At 44.4% G+C, this 19,573-nt stretch overlaps 2 protein-coding genes across 5 annotated transcripts in view; one reads left to right on the top strand and one right to left on the bottom strand.

The window, feature by feature from the left end:
• LOC142590627 (uncharacterized) overlaps positions 1–19,573 on the bottom strand; it is a 66,858-nt gene that overhangs the window by 24,752 nt on the left and 22,533 nt on the right. The window contains exon 3 of one of the 4 annotated variants that reach the window (XM_075702966.1): positions 13,780–14,047. The exons of the other annotated variants lie outside the window; for them this stretch is intronic. Coding sequence (XP_075559081.1) covers positions 13,780–14,047 — 268 coding nt within the window. The remainder of the gene's footprint in view (positions 1–13,779; positions 14,048–19,573) is intronic. 4 annotated transcript variants of the gene reach the window in all.
• Positions 18,121–19,420, top strand: LOC142590788 (uncharacterized). The gene has a single exon (XM_075703204.1). The coding sequence runs from the start codon at positions 18,143–18,145 to the stop codon at positions 19,418–19,420; it is 1,278 nt and encodes a 425-aa protein (XP_075559319.1). The 5' UTR covers positions 18,121–18,142.

Genomic DNA, 19,573 nt, shown 5'->3' with positions numbered 1-19,573 from the left:
CAACGGTGTGCTTCGAGATTTACTCATTATATCCCCAGTACTTCCATGTATATACAGACGGCTCGTGTCATAAAAGTTTACAACGACAGAAAGCTGAGCAAGTTGGTAAGGATTCATTATGCAAAAAAGAAGTGAGGCGTGCAGACAGGACACAAGATTAGAGAAGTGGACAACACGAACGCCGACTGGCGACTGAAGGGAGCACTGAGGCGAAAAAAGAAAGAAGACACAAAACTCATCTGCGCATGCTCAGGAATGGTAACACCACGTGTCAGTCGGGTACACGTGCCGATCTACGTGAGAGATAACTGTTAAAGCACTTAATCTCTTCCTTGTGTAATGTAATCGAAGGCTGACTCACGCACGCACTTCCACCATTATTGATATGCCATGCCTCTACCATAAGACGCGTATCTTCATTCTTATGCCTGTACAATATCGCGCGTTCATCTAACTCTGGCGTGCAATTATAATCTCGGCAATGTAGCGAAATATTAGAAGGCGATCCACCGGTTAACGACCTTTTATGTTCCATTAACCTCTGATTGATACACCGTCCCGTTTGCCCTACGTAGAACTGGCCACAGCTAAGGGGAATTTTGTAAACCACACCCATACGACAGTCAGTAAAAATGTTGTAAAAATGTCACTGGACAGTAAAAAGTCAGTAAAAGTGTTGTCACTGGACAAATATCTGTTCGTTTCTTGCCTTTTACCAGCTCCTTTTTTCTCTGTACGGCAGCGTATATCTTACCTAGCTTATTGGGAGCAGTGAAAGCAACATTAACATCATATCTACTTGCAACTTTTTTAAGCCTGTGCGACACTGGCTGAATATACGGAATAGCCGCTACTCTTTTTTTGCTATTACTGCTTTCTGTAATCACGTCCGTCCCTCTCGAAACCGAGTTCTTTAGGCGCTCAGCCACAGTGGCTACTGCTACACTGATAACCTGCTTCTAATAGGCGCCGGACCTGCGCATTAAAACTGCCACTCATTTTGTGCATGCAGGATCTGGTGAGGGAAGACTTAAGGCACGACATGGCAATTCCGTTTGTTACTACTTTGGAATGCTTGGATTGAAAGTTTAGCAACGGCTTCGAAGATCTTGGGGAGTACTGCCAACAAACATGATTTTGTTCGAAGACCAAGGAAATGTCAAGAAACTGAATTACGCGTCGCTGAGGAAATTCCTTGGTAAACATTAATCCTCCTCCATAAAGTAAATTGCTCACTTACTGAGGTAGCAGCGGAATCGAATTCTTCCCTATTGCAGAAAATCAGGTAATCATCAACGTAACGAAATATCTTGATAACGCTATCACCTAAGGCTTTCTCTAAGCAGTTGTCAACCTTACTTAGGTAAATATTGCTAAGAATAGGGGCAACCTTTGAGCCAATACAAATGCCTGATTTCTGCAGAAAAACGCCATCTCCACCCAGTCAGCGTCGACTTCAAGTACATTGAAAAAATTTCTAGAAAAGCTCCCGTGGAAACACCGCATCTGTCAACAAAAGCCGACTCTTGCACTTGTTCTTTAATGCACTCATTTACGGAATTTAGCAACCCGTCATGCGGCAAAGAATAATATAGGTCTTCGATATCCATACTAAAAGCTGTACAATCACCAGGATTTTCCTCTCTCAAATACTGAACTAGTGCCTGAGAATTACGTAAGCACAAGGGGTCTGAAAAAACTAGTGAAGCTAAGCAGTTCTGTAGGTAACTAGCGACGTAACTAGTGTCGCTAGTTACCTACAGAACTGCTTCAGGAAAGAAGCGTTTTATGATAACTCAAGAGGCAGTGCCCTTCTCTTTGAAGCTAGGTCAGGATGTCCTAGAACGCAGAGCTATAAAAAGAAATTTAACGAAGAAAAAAACACATGTACTGTGTGTGGTAAATCTGTAAAAACAATAGAACACCTCATACTAAAATGTGGTGGTATCAATCCCGATGTTGATGCGGCCACAGTCACGCTTCCTGAGGCCCTAGGGTTCAGAGATAATAATATTCATGTAAATAAATATCCGGTGGAAATTAGCAAAAGGCGATTTGAGGATTGGTGGCACAAAAGCAGAGAGGTGACATAAGGTTAAAAGGGTAGGAAGACCTATTTAAAGAAAATCGAGAATTTTAATAACACAGCACAGGTAAATAAAAATAAAAGGTAAAATAAAAAGCTGAGCATGGTAGCAACTGCCATAACCCCGTTGCAAAGGGGACGTTCCTACCTTCCATCCATCGTTCTACTCCAGAAAAGGTAAGCTGTGTGTTATATATTGCATTTACAGGTTCATAATTGTTCCCAGTACGTTTGCGAATCACCAGAAGTAATTTTCATCGATACACAGCAGTTTTATGCTGCGTGACAATGTCCGGAGTTTGCACGTATCACATTTGATACAGTGGGCTTTAGTGGAGCTTCCTTTCTTCTCGTGTGTTTCTCCCCGTAGTGATTCTTGTATCTTGGGTGAGCATACCTTGCAGTGCTGCCCGTTCTACGCGAAATAATTCTCGCTGTCTGTTCTAAAAGGCGTGAAGCAGAAACTTAGCCATGCTGTTTCCGTAGTTTTGTTCGGATTGCATTGATGTTTACAAATGCGCGGCCTGCCGTTTACCGCGTATTCTACTGAGTGATCTTACTCTTTTTGTTTTAGGTGGCGCTGTGAAAGATATACTGGAGCGTTTAGCTGTTGGAGACGATGTTAGTGGCTTCAGTGACCTTTCGGACAGCGACGAAGAGCGACTGCAGCAAATAGCGATGCCCATTCTGTGTCAAGTGATGACGAAGAGGCAGAGGACTTCTGCGGTGGTTCAGCTGTCGCTTCATCATCCCATCCTGGAAGAAACTGGGAGAAGGTCTTGCTCGAGATTGCCCATCCAGAATTTTCGGGAACATTTAGTGAACCGGACGATCTTGAATCTCCAGTGAAGCTTTTCAGAAGGCTTCTCACAGACGATATGCTAGAAATGCTAGTTGAACAAACGAACTTGCATAGTACGCAGAAATACGGAAAATCGACGAACACAAGTATCCATGAAGTCGGACAGTACATTGGCATGTACTTGCAAATGGGTCTCGTCTAAATGCTAAATGTAAGATGCTACTGGGAACAAGGCACAAGGCACTCACCAGTTGCTGACACAATGTCAAGAAATCGCTTCTTCAAATTGATGGCATGCCTGCACATTGTTGACAATCTCGCAGTTCCCGAAGAAGAAAAAAAAATACAAGGTTTGGAAGCTGCGGCCTTAGATTGTCGCCCTGCAGCGGAACCTTGAAAGCATTGAACGAGAGGTATACAATGCAGTTGATGAAATGATGGTGCCTTTTACGGGTAGAAGTAGCCTAAAACAATATATGCCCAACAAACCAGTACCATGGGGCTTCAAGCTTTGGGGTCGTGCTGGAGCAACTGCTATTCTGTATCAGTTTGACGTGTACCAAGGCAAGACCAATGCCAACTACACATTTGGACTAGGTGGCGACACCGTCCTGGATATGTGCAGCAAACTACCTTCCGACGAGGGTTTCATGGTGGCTGCAGATAATTTTTTCAGCTCTTTGGACCTAGTTGAAGAACTTACTGGCCGTAGTATCCAGTATGTCGGCACTTTGCGCCAAAATCGGCTAAAGGATTGTTCGCTCAAGTCTGAGAAAGCCCTAAAGCCACACGGGCAAGGTTCCCACGATCATCGTGTCGACAACGGGGCAGGCCTTGCGGTTGTACGCTGGTTCGACAGGAAAGCGGTAACATTAGTTTCAAACTTTGTGTCCGTGGAGCCTGTTGAGAAGGTAAAGAGATATGACCGCAAGGCCAAAGTCCACATAGATGTACCGCGCCCAGCTATTGTTGCGGTGTACAACAGTTTCATGGGCGGTATAGACAAGCACAATTATCAGGTGGTTCTATACAAGTTCAATATCAGATCCAGGCGGTGGTACATATATATTTTGTACCACAGCTTGTTTATCTGTGTGGTGAACGCTTGCAACATCCATAGGTGCCAATGTGTCCAGCTAAAAACAAAAGCGATGAAGTTACGAGCATTCATTGCAGAGCTGACAGATTCTTTGATGCTCTGCGGAAAGACAAGAAAAGTAGGACCGTCTAGTCTCCCTTCACCAGTCACAAAGAAAAGCGGCGGCAAAGCGATCTCAAAATGAAGTACGGAAAGATGGTGTTGGCCGCTTTCCTCTGGTCACCAACAAGAGATTGCGATGCAGAAACTGTTCACCAAATTTGAACACGTTCAGTTCTGTTATTTGTTCCAAATGTGAGGTGACACTTTGCCTGAACAAAGACAGAAATTGTTTTTATGACTACCACAAGCAATGAACATCTGGCTTGCACAACCTTCCTGAACTAACCAAGAAGCCCATTGTACCAAATATGATACGGACTGCAGTTGCGTAATGCTTACATATTTTTCTAGTATTTTTGAATTACTCGACTCATGTGCATCGCAGAAGTAAATAAACCAGTTATCTCATTTTTTTTGTGTTTCTGTGTGCAGGCTTTCCAGGGTTAACATTCCCTTAGTACTTAGCTATGAAAGGCATTGCATTTTACATGGAATAAAAATCACGGTACTAATTGGTGTTTTGTAATCCGTGTTAGAAAGACACTGCCCAGTGAAGCTGTCATCATCATTCTTATTACTCTGGTGAGTTGTGCTAGTCAAATGTGGCCACTTTATTAATGCGTAAAAGAAAGAGTTAGGCCTGCGTTTCGTATGAAAAAGTTTGATGCTAGTAGTTTCATTGCTCTCTGAAACAGACCTCCATAAAATGAATTGCACGTGCCTGCTAACACGACGGCACGTCCTGTAGAGTATTTAAATAGTTAATTCACAAATACCATAGTGGCAACCACCTGAAAAAATGTTTTGTGGTTAAAATCGAAAGCCACCCAATTGTAAACAATGAAATGTTTCATGGTGGCCCTCAGTAGCCTTTATCAACCATATGACACACCCCTCACGCAACTGTAGCAACCGACTGTCGTTATGGCGAGGAACGCATTGTTCCAAAAACCATCAGTTCACTACAACTCTGAATTGGAACCATGAAGCAATTTTTACAGCATCAATTGCAATGCCTAAAGTACACTCGAGATACTACAGGGCAGCTTAGGCTGCCTAGAAAGGGAAAATTGAAGCACCTTCTGCCTCACCATGTCCCGATCCAGCGTTGTTTAGTTACACAAATGGAGGACTATTTTCTTCGCCGGTACATAAAAGAGAACCTCACAAACCATCATAAAAAAGACACCACAAGCACAACATATTTCACTTGATTTCTGACCCTCCACCACGGAATTATGACATCTTCAATATGTCCCATACTACTAAGGATTGACGCTTCGGCTTCTTTTTGGCTGCAGGCATATGGTCCAAAAGGCATATTTCACTAAACAATTTGGGCTGAGCAGCCTGCGTCAGTTCTCTAAACAGATTGGTCATGTATATTCCTCAAGCAACCAGTACCATTAAATTGCTCAAGTGAGTTGAGCGTGCAGCACGGAAAAGGGAATAAACATTGGCACATTCCTTTTCGTATTCTGCAAGCAGCTGTAAGTTTCAATTAGTTGTACTTCGAACCACCACTTAAGATAAACACGTGATGAACCGCCTAATATTGAGAAGTTAAAGAAGAAAGTGGTGCTGGTAGAACCTAAACTGCAGTGTCATTTAAGTCATCGTGTTACTGCCGAGCGTGTCTGTGAAGAAATGCAAAAATTCAATATTGACACGTGTACTTGTCTTTATCGGGCGACACGTTTCACCGCCTAACAAATGTTATCGCACAGCGCAGGACGCGCTTGCATGTGTGGGGAGTTTCTGGAATGTTATCGATGGTTCCATCCGCTGTCTGTGACGGAAACTTGTGTAATCTGATTGCATGTGTGCGCGACGCGAATGTAGAACTTTGTGGAAGGCGCGCGGGTCCCAGCGAGTAGTCAGGAACATTCGACGATTTATGTATAAAAGCCAACGCGCTTGACCCGTTGATAAGATTTTGACGATCGCCGACTATGTTCGCCGCTCTTGTTGTGCTTTAAGCGTAGCCTGTTTTGTGGGCACAGGTTCGCCCAAAGCTAGTTTTGCCTTTCACAGTATTGCTACTGTGTTCTTTGACGTCACGACCACGTGACAATATTATACCATGAGCCACTCGTCGTGAGCAAACAAACCTGTTTTAGCAGAATAAAATCAAGGTAGCTGTTGAAGTCGTATGTAGCCAGCACTTGTGACATACTTGTTGCACCACGGCCAGTATGGTATCATAACTGGATTCTGATATGCTATGCTTCTGCGGTTGTTGATGAAAAACCCGCAATGCGTTGGTCTGTGCTCCTTCGGCTGGAACTGCAGCATTGCCTTTGAGAACTGTATTGTCGTCTAAGAAATAAGCTCTTTAAATAAAGTTTCGCGAACGAAGGTGTCGCAAAAATATATTTGAGACGACCGCCATCAGTATACAAGCAGAGGGAATGACGGCGAACAAACGAAAACACTGCAGGAGGCGCCCAGACACCACCCGAACTACAGCAGACGACAGGCGCGAGTCCGTGTTCTGACCTCAGGCGAGCGGCGCTCGCAGCGCCCCTGTAGTTCGTTCTCGGGGCTAATAGAAATTGATCAATTTGACCGACAGTTTGTTTTGTTAGACATTTCCATTGAAATTTTGCTACCAACATCATCCACCGTCTCAAATGTCAGCTGATAACTATTTGTCCGATTTGAAAAAATTTAGCTGACTGGGGAGTCTGGAAAAAATAAAACTTCGGCTGGTGGTATCATCAAAACTAGCCTCCAGTGCTCCCAGCATTTCTTTAACAAAATTAAAGATTCAAAAGATGCACTTTGGTTGACTCAGTGACACAATTTTTAAATGACAGCAGCATTGAAAGCACAAGAGCATCTCCTGGGTTGTCAGTTTGCCTACCCGACGTACAGGCTGTTTTAATGTTGTCTCAAGCAACGGTAGATGCTCACGAGCGCATGTTACTTCGATAATAGTGTTTGACTAATATCAAGTGCAACCTTACTTTCCGCACCGTGGGTTGCTTTTATCCATCAGTGCTTCGACAGTGTATGTACAAATTATTACCAGCAATCTTTCCCGTCATGTGGGGTTTTCACTCACAGAAAAACACACGGTCAATTTGACCTTCGACCTAAGCTTGACTAGCTGTCTCATCTTTTGAACACCACCTGTGCAAGTGCCCTTACTCATTACTGTACGATATTGTGCAACACTCCACATTACTGTACAGCACTATACAGTAACTAAACAATGCACGTGGAGGCTCCAGTGCCAGTTGAATGCAAATAAAAGGCGATTGAATGCAATAATCAAGTACGAGGAGGCTTCTGCATGCTCCCTGACCCAATGAGCATCGTTTGCAAGCCTAAAGAATGTCACAAAAGGGAAACCAGCAGCAATTAGCAAATACAAATGATCCCTGTACAATGGGAACCCGTTTTTACACTTGTGAAGCTACTACTTTCCTGCATAGCATGGGCATCACTATGGCTAGTATGGATGCCAATAAATCTTCATAGTGATTTTTTTGCATGATCTGACTTACAAAAGTTGGAAACTAGAAACCAGGTAGATATTTTGTAGATTTCAGATATTTTTTTTTTGCTACTCGGCACTTACACTAAAAGTAGCAAATTATTATTTCGTTGTTGTTCCTTGAGGTGCTTCTTTACGCTTCGCATAAGAATTCTAAAAAATTAACAGAGTAAATATTTCTATACATCCGTTCAAAACACCAGTGACCAGGCTATAATTTTATTATCGCAGTATACATTGTGCGACTACCACGTCTTGAAATAAAATGTGCAACATAAAAGCACCGAAAATGAGCATACTTCTAGCAGTAACGAAAAAGTTAATTCCTGAGGCACTGCAGACAAGGTGGGTTTGGTTCTCACTCGTGACAAGTGGTCTCCTTGTCCACTTGCATTCCACATTTCCTTGCTATTTTTACATTTCAATTAAATGTAACAGTCAATTTCCCATATGCTTTCACTATCTTCATTGTCTGCCTGCGTGATCTGATTACATACATATTTTGTGCTACAAAAAGTGATCTCAATTTGTGCTTTCTCAGTTCTTTTCGAACAATGTGTACCAATTTGTGTTATGCATGGTGCAGTGTTTATTCCATTGAGGGCTGTTATGAATATTAATAATAATATATGGGGTTTTACGTGCCAAAACCACTTTCTGATTATGAGGCACGCCGTAGTGGGAGACTCCGGAAATTTTGACCACCTGGGGTTCTTTAACGTGCACCTAAATCTAAGTACACGGGCGTTTTCGCATTTCGCCCCCATCGAAATGCGGCCGCCGTGGCCGGGATTCGATCCCGCGACCTCGTGCTCAGCAGCCTAACACCATAGCCACTGAGCAACCACGGCGGGTTGTTATGAATATTGTCAAAGGCAACATTAGCTTCATGTTTGCAAGGTCAGCTCGCATTAAGCTGTCATATGATAAGCTTTTTGACCCAATGTTCTGCATTTCTGCAAACAACGAAATCCTCCTTGCCTCAGTGAGTCAGTAAGGAAGCCTTCATTGCTGTGAGGCCACCTTATGCCACTCCGAAAGCTTCCTTATTGAGGGGCCCTCATTGTTAGCTTCCTTGGTGCTTCCTCACCGTAAGTTTGCTCCGTAGCTACCTTCATGCATCCTTACGCTGCTCCTGGCCCTGAACGAGCGCTTCACCTTGCTGATGGCACACGTGATGTCTCCTTGCGCATGCATGCTGTCGCCTGACTGCGGAGAAGTGCGGGTACGATGCCAAGCATCAGCGTTCGTTTCCGTCACGCGTTCGGCGTAAGTGCCGTCTCGCAACGCCGGCGCGCTAGTGCTGCTGGAACATATCAAGTTTCACGCTCGACTGCGGTGGTTTCTCAAACTGAGTAAACAAAACGGGAAGAAACCGTCCAAGCGTGTCCATATTAGCAGTTAAATTTAAAGATTATGTGATCATCCAACTTTTTTTATTGAATAAAGGCGTTCGTGTAAAGCTTATAATAGATCCTCTCAAATCCAGGCACACGGCAGCTGTTCCTAATGGAGGAGGGGCGAAGGGAGCTTTCAGAGTATGCTTGCTTCCTCCATCGGTCCTTCGCTGTAAGGAGGCCTCACATAAGGTTAGGAAGCAGTCAAGGAACATTTCATTGTTTGGCCCCTAGTCATGTTGTCTGCACTATTAAGGATGTCAATGTTCCACCAAGCCCAAATGAACACTCTTGTGCATGCTAATTATGGTAACTAATTAATGCAAGTAAGTGCCGAATAACTGCGAGACATATGAAACATAGCATTACATTCATAGCCAGGCACTGTCAACCCGTCTCAAAAAAGCAGTGTCCGCGTATGCGCGGACTGGTTCATCTTAAATCACAATTCCATCGAGAACATGTCCACTTCTGAAGAGTGCACTTCGTTTCCCTTGTGAACACTGTCACCACAGAAATAATGTCCTTTCAAGCACATGAATGGAAAATTGCAAACCTGTGTGTCTGCCATTCTTGGTGTGCAAGTGGGACAGCTGTGCATTATCAAGCAACTGCGATTCTGAAACCGACCGCAAGGTGGTTTTCAGTGGCACCCATAGAACGAATAGTTGGCTGTTGCAGAGAGGTCAAGAGTGCTAAAAAAGACCACCATCCTACGGTTGCCACAAAAACGATGGCAGATATTCCAGTACACTGTTGGATTCTAAATGGCACAAAGCTTTCTTTGAGCTGATAGTGTTGAAACATACGTGCTTACGTCTTTGTTCAAGGTCATGCAGGGCAACATGCACTGCCCGTTCAACCAATGCACTTCTTTGCCAAGCCAAAAGCAGCCAACAAAGTGCCTCGCTGTCATTCAACGAAGACTTACACATGGAGCAGACCGTGAAGTGCTGCACTGCTTCCCCAACGAACGCTTCTCAGACCAAAGCTCTATGACGTTCGCACACGGCAGTTAGGTCAGATCTCAACCAAGGCCTGTGTCACTGCTTGTCACCCGTTTGCCATTGGCGTAAGGTCATTGACGGGGTATACAAGCTGGTTGATCGTTCTGTACTCAAGCGGACACAGCGAAGGAGTCAGAGTCGGGAGAAAGACAAAAAATGTCCTTTTAAAATTAAGGAGAGCATACTTTCGTCGCGCAGCCAGCTTAAAGGTAGTAACATTTCAGTATCTGAGGACTGCTCGCCTGCGACAAGGCTCGCTCAAAAAAAGCTTCTCAAATTTGATAGAAACCAGCCTGATTCCCCCTCATTTAAACTACGTTTTAACAAGCTTTTCATTGATAAACAATGTTTCATGTATGATCCAACAAGTGACAGCGTTAAGCGAGTTAAAAGTGGTGTTCCAGATTACGCAAGTGTACCTGACAATCTGCGTCAGCACCCTACTGCATAGCAATGCGCAAAGGGCAATGGCATATCTTTAACACCACAAGCCTCCGTGCTTGTTGCAAACGCTAGAAGTGTTTCGCAAACGCGAGGAACTCGTATAGCTCATCGATAGCTATAATGCTGGTATTATTGCATTAACGGAAACGTGGCTACAGCCCCGTGCAAGATTGTGAAATCTTTGATTTGTCTCGATTTCGTATCTCCCGTTGCCATTGCACTGCTCGCAAAGACGGAGACGTACTACTCGCTATTTCAATATTCCTGCAATGTCATCAAGTCCACATTCACAGTAACCTGGAAGTTGTGTGCACGTGCGTTGATATCCGTTACCGTAAAATTACGATCGTTGTTTGCTACCGTGCTCCATCTTACCCATCCACTTTCACCGTTGAGCTTCACGATGTGCTTTGCGGCATCTTTTGAACCCCATTATATTATTGGGGGATTTCAACTTCCCCAACATATGCTGGACTACTGAACCTACGCACTCTTATCCATTTTCATCACAAAGTAACGACTTTCTTGATCTCTGCTCTGTTTTCCCTAACAGAATTAGTATTAGAACCAACAAGGATCTCGGAAAGCGCTGCTAACCTCCTTGACTTAATCTTATGCTCTCACCTGGCATAGTTACTAATGTTTCATGCTTACCGGGCTTAAGCGATCACCTGGGTCTTTCTTTCAACATATTATCTCCTGTGATAAAACCAATGGTTGAAAAAATAATAATTTATCACTACAATAGGGCAAACTTTAACGCTATTAATATTAAGCTAACTAATTTTCTTGATCCTTTCCTAAGCCAATTTCATAATCGCACGGTTAACGAGAACTGGACCATTTTCAAAAATAACATACATGAGCTCACCGACAAGCTTATCCCGTCAAGTGTAATATCCTGCAATGTTAAGAAACCCTGGTTCAATTCCAAGTTAAAAAGGCTTTCCAACTGAAAAAAACAACTGTATCAAATAGCAAATAAAAGTTCACTGGCATCAAAATGGGACGCTTATAAGGAGGCGAAGAGTACTTACACAGAAGCTATAAAACTGGCCAAAAAGGCATTCCAAGTTCACACTTTGCCCACAATGCTTGCGAATGACCCTAAAATGTTTTGGCATGTTATTAACCCTTCCAAAGATAATTCAGTCACGTTGGTTGATTCCAGTGGTTCACCGGTAGCCGAATATGTATGTCCCCATTTCCCTAATTCTGTGTTCTGTAACAACTTTGTCGTATGTAGTAACCCTGTGCTTCCAAATCTCGAGTGTTGCAATTACCCACCTATGGACTTTATTATCATTGAACCCCTTGGGGTCGAAATGTAATTAAAGATCTGAAGTTGTAACCAAGTACTGGTGCTGATTTCGTTAACACAAAATTTCTTAATAATACTGTTTATTCATCTGTTCTGCTTTTGAAAATTTTTCAGCAATCCTTAGATACCCATCAGCAATCTGCAGATTGGAAGGTCAGGAAGGTAGTCCCACTTCATAAGTCCGGTAGCAAACATTCACCCCTCAACTACCGCCCCATTTCCCTCACCAGCATTCCTTGCAAGGTTCTTTAACATATTTTGTACTGACATTTAGCAAATCACTTAGACAACAATTCATTTTTCACAAAAGCACAACATGGTTTTCACAAAAGCACAACAGGACAACTTTTTAAAAGTAAACTCGAGAAAAACACAAGCAGTCATCTTTAAAACAAGAGGTACATGTACTCCATTGACCCACAACATATATTATAACTCTGAGAAAATACAGGTTGTTGACACGGTAAAAGTACTTGGCGTATATTTTACCGACACATTGCAATGGGACGCTCACGTGGATTTTGTACCGCAGAAACTGAGCCGCGTAACAGGTATACTACATCGAAATCGCTACCTTTTACCAATGTCAGTTAAATTGATCATTTATAATGCACTGTTTGCCTCGCATGTAAATTACTGCCATCTTGTATGGGGCACGACATCAGCTTACAATCACTCTAAAATACTATTGATGCAAAAAAAGATAATACGCGCTATCGCAAATGTGCCCTACAACTCACACACTGAGAATCTTTTTACCAAGTACAACATAACAAAAAGTCATCATCTCTACAAATAAACCCTCCTACGCACCTACTACTTTCAGGTAAAAAATAGAAGCAACTTAATTACAAATATAGCAAACTTAAAAGAGAATACACCCACATATGAGACGCGCAGCCATGAAAAATGGCTCATACCCTTCTCGAGGACAAATTACGGCCATCAAATGGTCGCAAACACCTTGCCACGGCTACTAAATTCTTACCTAGAAGCCGGTATTGACATCCATGCCCTGACACCATCGGAGCTCATCTGTCTGGTGAAAACTACCATTTGAATCGCCATGATTCCGTAAAACCATATGCATTCAATGAAAGAAATGTAATTTATTTGATGTAACCCACTGTTCTTTACTTTTTTCATTTCTGAAAGTGTTCTTTGCCACCGCTCTGCCAATATGTAAAGGGGGCCAGGGACCACTCAAGCTGCCAAAAAGGAGCTTTTACCTTGGCCCCCTCCATTTGCTTGTAAATGGGCACAAATAAAATGAAATGAAATGAAATGAAATGGTTTCCGAAACAACTTGTCTTGTGAAACTCAACTTCTTTCTTTTACTCACAGCCTTCATCTTATTCTCGACAAAGGTTCATTCGCAGACTGTGTTATCTTTGATTTTGCCAAGGCCTTTGACAAAGTGTGTCATAAATTGCGTCTATTTAAACTTAGTAAACTTAATCTTGATCCCAACCTGTTGGCATGGCTTGAGCATTGTCTCCTTAATCCCTCACAGTAAGTTCTGCCAAACAATCATATGTCCCCATCTAATCCTGTAGACTCAGTTATAGGCCCTCTTCTTTTTTAATTTACATTAAGATTTACCCAATAACGTTTGTGCTAATATTTACCTTTTTGCAGATGACTGTGTTATCCTCCGTGAAATCTTGGACAAATCTGATAACAAATTCTCACAAGACGATATAAACGCTATCTCTAAGTGGTAGACGTATGGTTAATGCAACGTAACTAAATGTAAATGTATGCGTGTAACTCACAGCAGTATTCCTCCACTGAACTATTACCTTTGTCACGGATCTCCTCCGGAGAACACTGGCCGAAAGAATGGACTAGGCGACAGGTGTACCCACACAGATGTACATTTAATACAACCCACGCGACACGAACAACAGCACACAAACCTAACAAAACTAACACAAAAGATACAAAAACTATCAGTACACACGGACCGGTAACATTGTCACTAGCGTTCTATTGAGAGTGGTTGGCGTTCGTGCTCACGTCTGGTTCGGTGCGGATGTGGCGTGGTGTGTGTCCCGTAGCCGGCGTCGGAGTGGCGTTCGACGTTCGAGGGCTGGCGTCGCTGGAGGCGTCGTTGGTTGCGTCGTACACGCTCCCGGTCCAAGCGCCCGTGGAGGTGTGGCCGATGATGTTGGCGTTGGGGCACCACCCGGAAGGGTGGCAACAGCGGTAGAGACTACCCCTGGCCGTAGCAGGTGGTAGCGTCCTCCGTGGACTCCCCGGAACGGGCTCAGGAACGGCAGGAAGTCTGCGGTGCAAAGCCGTAGAACGCGAGCTCACCGGAGCGGTAGCCGGCGTCGCTCTCTTCCGGTCGAACCGTCCCTGACCAAAGCCACCTAGAAAAAAATGTAAGGCCTCCGCACGCCGGTGTGACGTCACGCTAGTCGGATGGGCCGGACAGTCGACGCCGTCGGCGTCTCCGCGCCTAGGTTCGTTGCGCTTGCAGTGTGTCTCTTTGCGCGTCGCGGATACTATGGCATGAGAAAATTAGTGCTGTCCTTAAAGTGACAGCAACCTATAAATTCAGATGCTTCGTTTCCAAAGCAAGACACGTATAGCTGACGCAAAAAATAAGGGGGAGCCGCTGGTTCACCGCAGTCAACACCACCATAGAAAGCAGCATTCTTTCATACCTTCCTTAGATTACTTGATTGGCAACATTTTTGTTTTTTGCGTGTATCGCAACACGACCTGCCTTATTGTGCTTGTGATGTTTGGTCGGGACTAAGACAAGCAAACTGCATGCTGCTTAGTCAATCAACTTTAGACGGAACAAAAGAAAGAGGAAAACTGCATATTGAAGACACAGAATATACTTTATTCACAAATGATAAGAACTGCATTCAGAAACAAACATTTTAAATCTTCCATATACAATTATCATTCCCACTCTTGCATTGCGTAAAACAGTCCTCGCTAGACACACGAATATCGAGGTTAATTTTATTGTGAAAATTTTATCATTATAGGGTCACGCACAACTAATTCTCAAATAGAATAAGCTTCCGTCTTTGTTGTACCATTTCTTGTGGTTATTTTATTTACACCCGCCTTGTTTGCAGGCCTTATTGGTCTTCATAAAATACTGAGATAATGGTGAAAAGTAAGTAAAAAACGAGAGGCCTACTCTCAGTCCTTAAGGAAAACATGCAATTAATGGATTGCGGTAGCATGGAGAGTTAGAATCATAAACAGGTAGCACGATACACTAAAATAACATTTAAATTGGCCAAAATGCAGGGTTTAAATTTTGATAATGTAGGCAAATAAGTCCTAGCTACGCCACAGGTTTCTTTTTACAAGGGTTCCGTCAACACAAACATACGTAGATGTTCAACAAAACAGAGCTTCATGAATAAAAAATAAATAATGAGAAACATCTCAGGCCTTCAAGGTCTGCAATTTTCGGTCGTTCTTGGCACTGCGTAATTTGTCGTTTTCTGTGCGGCACAAGTTGTTCAGCAGTGTATTCGCTGCAGTACTTACAACATGCCCCATTATGACCGAATTCACACACATCGACATCCTCAAAGCCATGAAGGGTAGCGAACACAAGGCCGACAAGAGTATCTTTCTGCCTAGGAAGGCTGAAAAATCGTACGGCATATTCTGGTGTCCTGAGCTTGTCCAATATAATTTCAGTAAAGAGTACAGCATTAACTACAACTGCTCGTGGAAACTTCAGGCCACCCCTTGTCATCTTCGTGATTAATGCATTCTCAGGGTCATCTAGATCGACGTCTTGCATCACAAGGCTTTCATTGCAAGATGCGCATGTCAGCTTTTTTAGAGCTGCATGGGCACAATAGCCGGCAACATAGGTTAGTGCCGGTAGCCTTGACGTTTTTTTCTCAATGTCGGAGTCGGTCACAGTGACTTGAAACTGGCCGTCTCCTGAATGCACACTTGTCTCCAACGTGTTGGCGCTCGGTGGTAGTAGAATGTCCAAATCTTGCAGGTCCAGAACCTTCTGCAAACGCAATTTGTTTTCAGATTCATATATCTGCCTTATAGACACGTGGTAATTGGCACCAGACAATTGCCGGTACTTTCCAAAGCAATCCTCTAAGCTATCAGTTTGAAATTTGCCCAAAAGAACATATTCGAAATGAAGCTCTTTGAGACAGTATATGGCAAGTTCGTGCAAGGCATGGGTAGTGTGGCTGAAAGCTATGTGCGTTTCACGTGTCAAGCGGCCATTGTCATGTTCGAGGCTTCTCCAGTGATCAAGCCATTGAACTATTCTCTCTAAGAATTCTAGTTGAGCACATGACGATGAAACTATTGGACCTTGCGATTGATCTCGCAACCGCTGTCCTTTTCTTGGCGTCTTGACGTTAACAATGTTCCACCAAGTCAAAATGGTGTCGACATATTGAGAGGTTTCCTTTGCATGCTGGAACGTTGCAACACTGAGAGCAGCAACAGTAGATGAGTTAAAAATCTTTAAGGCCAGTTTAACATTCTGCCGTTCCATGTTTGAGGGGTTCAGTGCCTTCAAAGTGAGCGTTGGTGCTAGCTTCAAGAGCTCATGCTTTTCAGCTTCGTGCAGCTGGCGTAATACCTTGAAAGATGCTGTAAGTATGTTTGGTTCAGCCTCATCACTCTTCGGTTCAGGAAAGTACATGCATTTGCCAATGTTTCTTTGATTCAGCCAGTTATTTCTTATACACTTTAGTATGTGAACTGGGTCCACCACAAAAAACAAGGGCCGTGATGGGTCAGCAGGATGCTGGTAAACAATGCTGACACTTGCCGGCTTAGCGAAGTAGGACATGGCTTTTCTGTTTATGGAGTTATTGTCCGAGATCACTGCGATTATTCTAAAACCAGATGCCTCTAGATCAAGAACAATCTTCCGAAGGAAGTCGTGCAGCGCCTTAGCATCGATTTGTGCCACAGGAAGGATGTGTACAACATCCTTGTTTGAAGAAAGCAGGCTCTGTATCATAAATACGTGGGCAGTTTTTGCTGCAGTCGATTAATTTACCGCAGCACCAGTAACCAACCCAGCCTTGTAATCAAAAAATGATTGAAGTTGAATCTCATCAATCATTAACGTTACAGTCTTTTCATGCTCTTTATATGTGCTTACAATACGCTTTGCATAGGAAAGAAAGCTACATTCTTGCTGCTCCGTTTCAGGGCGTACACCGTACGATGAACACAGTCTTCTGATCGTATCAGGATGCGGCATCTTAAACTTCATCGAACTTCTCAGGAATCTATATGCATGAGGTGAAATTCTGAACAAAAGGCTAGCAAAAACCAATAAATCGGGAGGATATCGGCCAGCATCATTCAAAACAAGATCGACTTGACTCTTCAAGAATTTAAGCACTTCCAAATGCCATTCTTGCAACTCGCATGCGAAATGTTTTCCACTTACTTCCTCTAGCAATGTCGAAACCAATGTCAGTAGATGACGGGCCTTTTCAGAACGTTCAGTGCTGATATCCTTACGTGTCTGTTCGATCATGTGTAACACACTTTTCAAATCTCTCAAGTCGCACAGCTTTTCAGGAACTAAAACATCACCACACTTCCTCACACCCGTTTCACCAAAAAATACTTCGACGCGCAGGTCTGTGGACACGATCACCGAAGTACGGACTGCAGGAGCAGATTGAAGTGACAAGTCCAAAAAGAAAACCTTGGAGCCCTTGTTCAAAACTGTCCAGAAGTCCGAACACTGAAAGCTTGGCAAGGCCTTCAGCAAGTCCGCAAAGCTACCAACCAGATTTTTGGCGTCCTCTTCTGCTTGGGTTTGCTGAGAAAGCATTATTGCTTTTTGCTAATATGTGGCTTCCAAGCGCGCTTTTTTGGCAGCCGGCGCTTCTCGAACGCACACTTGCGGACGCGATAAATAGGCAGGGCAATTGGGAAACAAGCTCGGAACTACAGTTTTCTTCAGGCGGATGTTTTTCATGGCAACTTCGACCACTTTTCCTGTCTTGACGTCCGTGTAAGATGTCTTCTTCAAGTAATCCGATGGCAAGAAATGCTTTTCACACAGCTGAAATAAAAAAAACTTGGAGGACGCTTAAGCTTCGCCTTCAAGAGTGGAACGCGACAGCGTTCCCGTCGACCCGCCAAGGGGTGTAAGACAATGGGCTACGGCGCAGCGACTACACGCCCCGCATCGGACGCGGTGAGCGTCGAGCAACGCAGCGTTCGGCGCGACAACGAAATGTGCGCCTGAGCAAGCGACGCACGCCTGAGCCTTAGAAACAGCTCGTTTCTAAGGCAACACAGCGTTCACTAGAGGCGCTTTTGTACCGCTTTGAAGCATCGAACTCGTGGGAGAAAGAAGAAGACGGCGTTCCGAACGGTCGCTTTTCTCATGTTCTCCGCTTCAAAGGTTTTATCGGCCCCTGGCCGAGGTGCTGCTCAGGCTTCAGCCAGCAGCAATGACTACCGTGTTGTGTTACCCCGTCTTCCTACCGGTAAGCTGGTTGTGGACTCCGTTTTCCTGCATGCTGACTTAAGTGGTCGACCGTACAGAGCCCAAGACTTCAGAGACGCCCTTCGGAACGTTATTGACCTGAAGGAAATAAGTTCCATCGGACAATTTCAGATGTCGCACGTGTGGATGGTGACGTGCAAATCAGGGAGGACAAAATCAAAACTAGTCGCATGCGGGGAATTATCCGTAAAAGGTAGACGCTGCGTCGTCATTGATCCTGAGCCCACGGAAGTTCAAATGAAGCTTTTGTGGCTTCCTGAGCGTTTGGAAGATGACTACATTCGAGATGCGCTTCAGGCTTACGGGAAAGTCAAGTCTATATCAGCAGAATGCTGGAGAGTATCGGAGATGGAACAAATGCGTACGCTAAATCGGGACGTGGTGTTGACTCTTGCCGATGGAGTGAGCGTGGGGGACGTTCCACATCTACTACCTGTTTTTGGAGTGCAGAGTCTCGTATTAATTCCAGGCCGACCCCCACTTTGTCTGCGCTGTAACAGGGTGGGGCACATTCGTCGAAACTGCAGAACCCCGCGTTGTGAAACCTGCCGACGCTTTGGTCACACATCTGAAGAATGTGTCGTAACATACGCCGATAAGTTACGACACAGAACAAAGCCTCCGGATGAAAGCTTGCAAGAACACATAATGGACATTACGGAGGTTCTTGACGCGACGGGAGCCGTTCCCTCTTCCGCGGAGACCCGCTGTGCCAGTAAGGCCCCTCTGCCTGTTAAAGACAGTCACACTGGCATCGCAGAACTGCCCGTGAAAAACGAAAGTAGCGAAGAGAAAGATGACCAACCGAAGCAACAACCCAAAGGAGCACCCGCTACCACGGAGCCAGCTGCTGCCCAGCAAGCGAATGAGGGAGCCGGAGACGACTCACCTGATGCACCCAAGCGTCTCGACACGTGCGCTGAGCCGGCAGAGGACAGACGAAGTAACGCGGATACTTCAGTTCCGAAGCGCCGTGCGACTAACAGATCGGAATCAAGCACAGACAGCGAGTCGACCAGTACCACAAGAAAAGCACGTCGCCGCAAAACATCGAAACACTCAGGAAAGTGCCGTCGATCACGGTCCAGAAGGCCAGGTGGGGTTTCGGAGGGAGCCTCACCGTTGCCCTCTAGGACTGATCACATAGATCATTAGGTCCAAATAGTTGGTAGTCACCATGGCCCTGTCCCAGCAACTTCTATTCGCAACCTTGAACGTACGAGGCCTTCGGTCTTTGCAGAAACAGGCGCAGCTTCGCCGGCTTTTGTCCAGGAAGCGCCTCGACTTCGTCGCCGTGCAGGAGACGAA

This window comes from Dermacentor variabilis, chromosome 8, assembly GCF_050947875.1.
Source record: "Dermacentor variabilis isolate Ectoservices chromosome 8, ASM5094787v1, whole genome shotgun sequence".
NCBI lineage: Eukaryota > Metazoa > Arthropoda > Arachnida > Ixodida > Ixodidae > Dermacentor > Dermacentor variabilis.
This window is presented reverse-complemented; position numbering and strand designations above follow the sequence as displayed.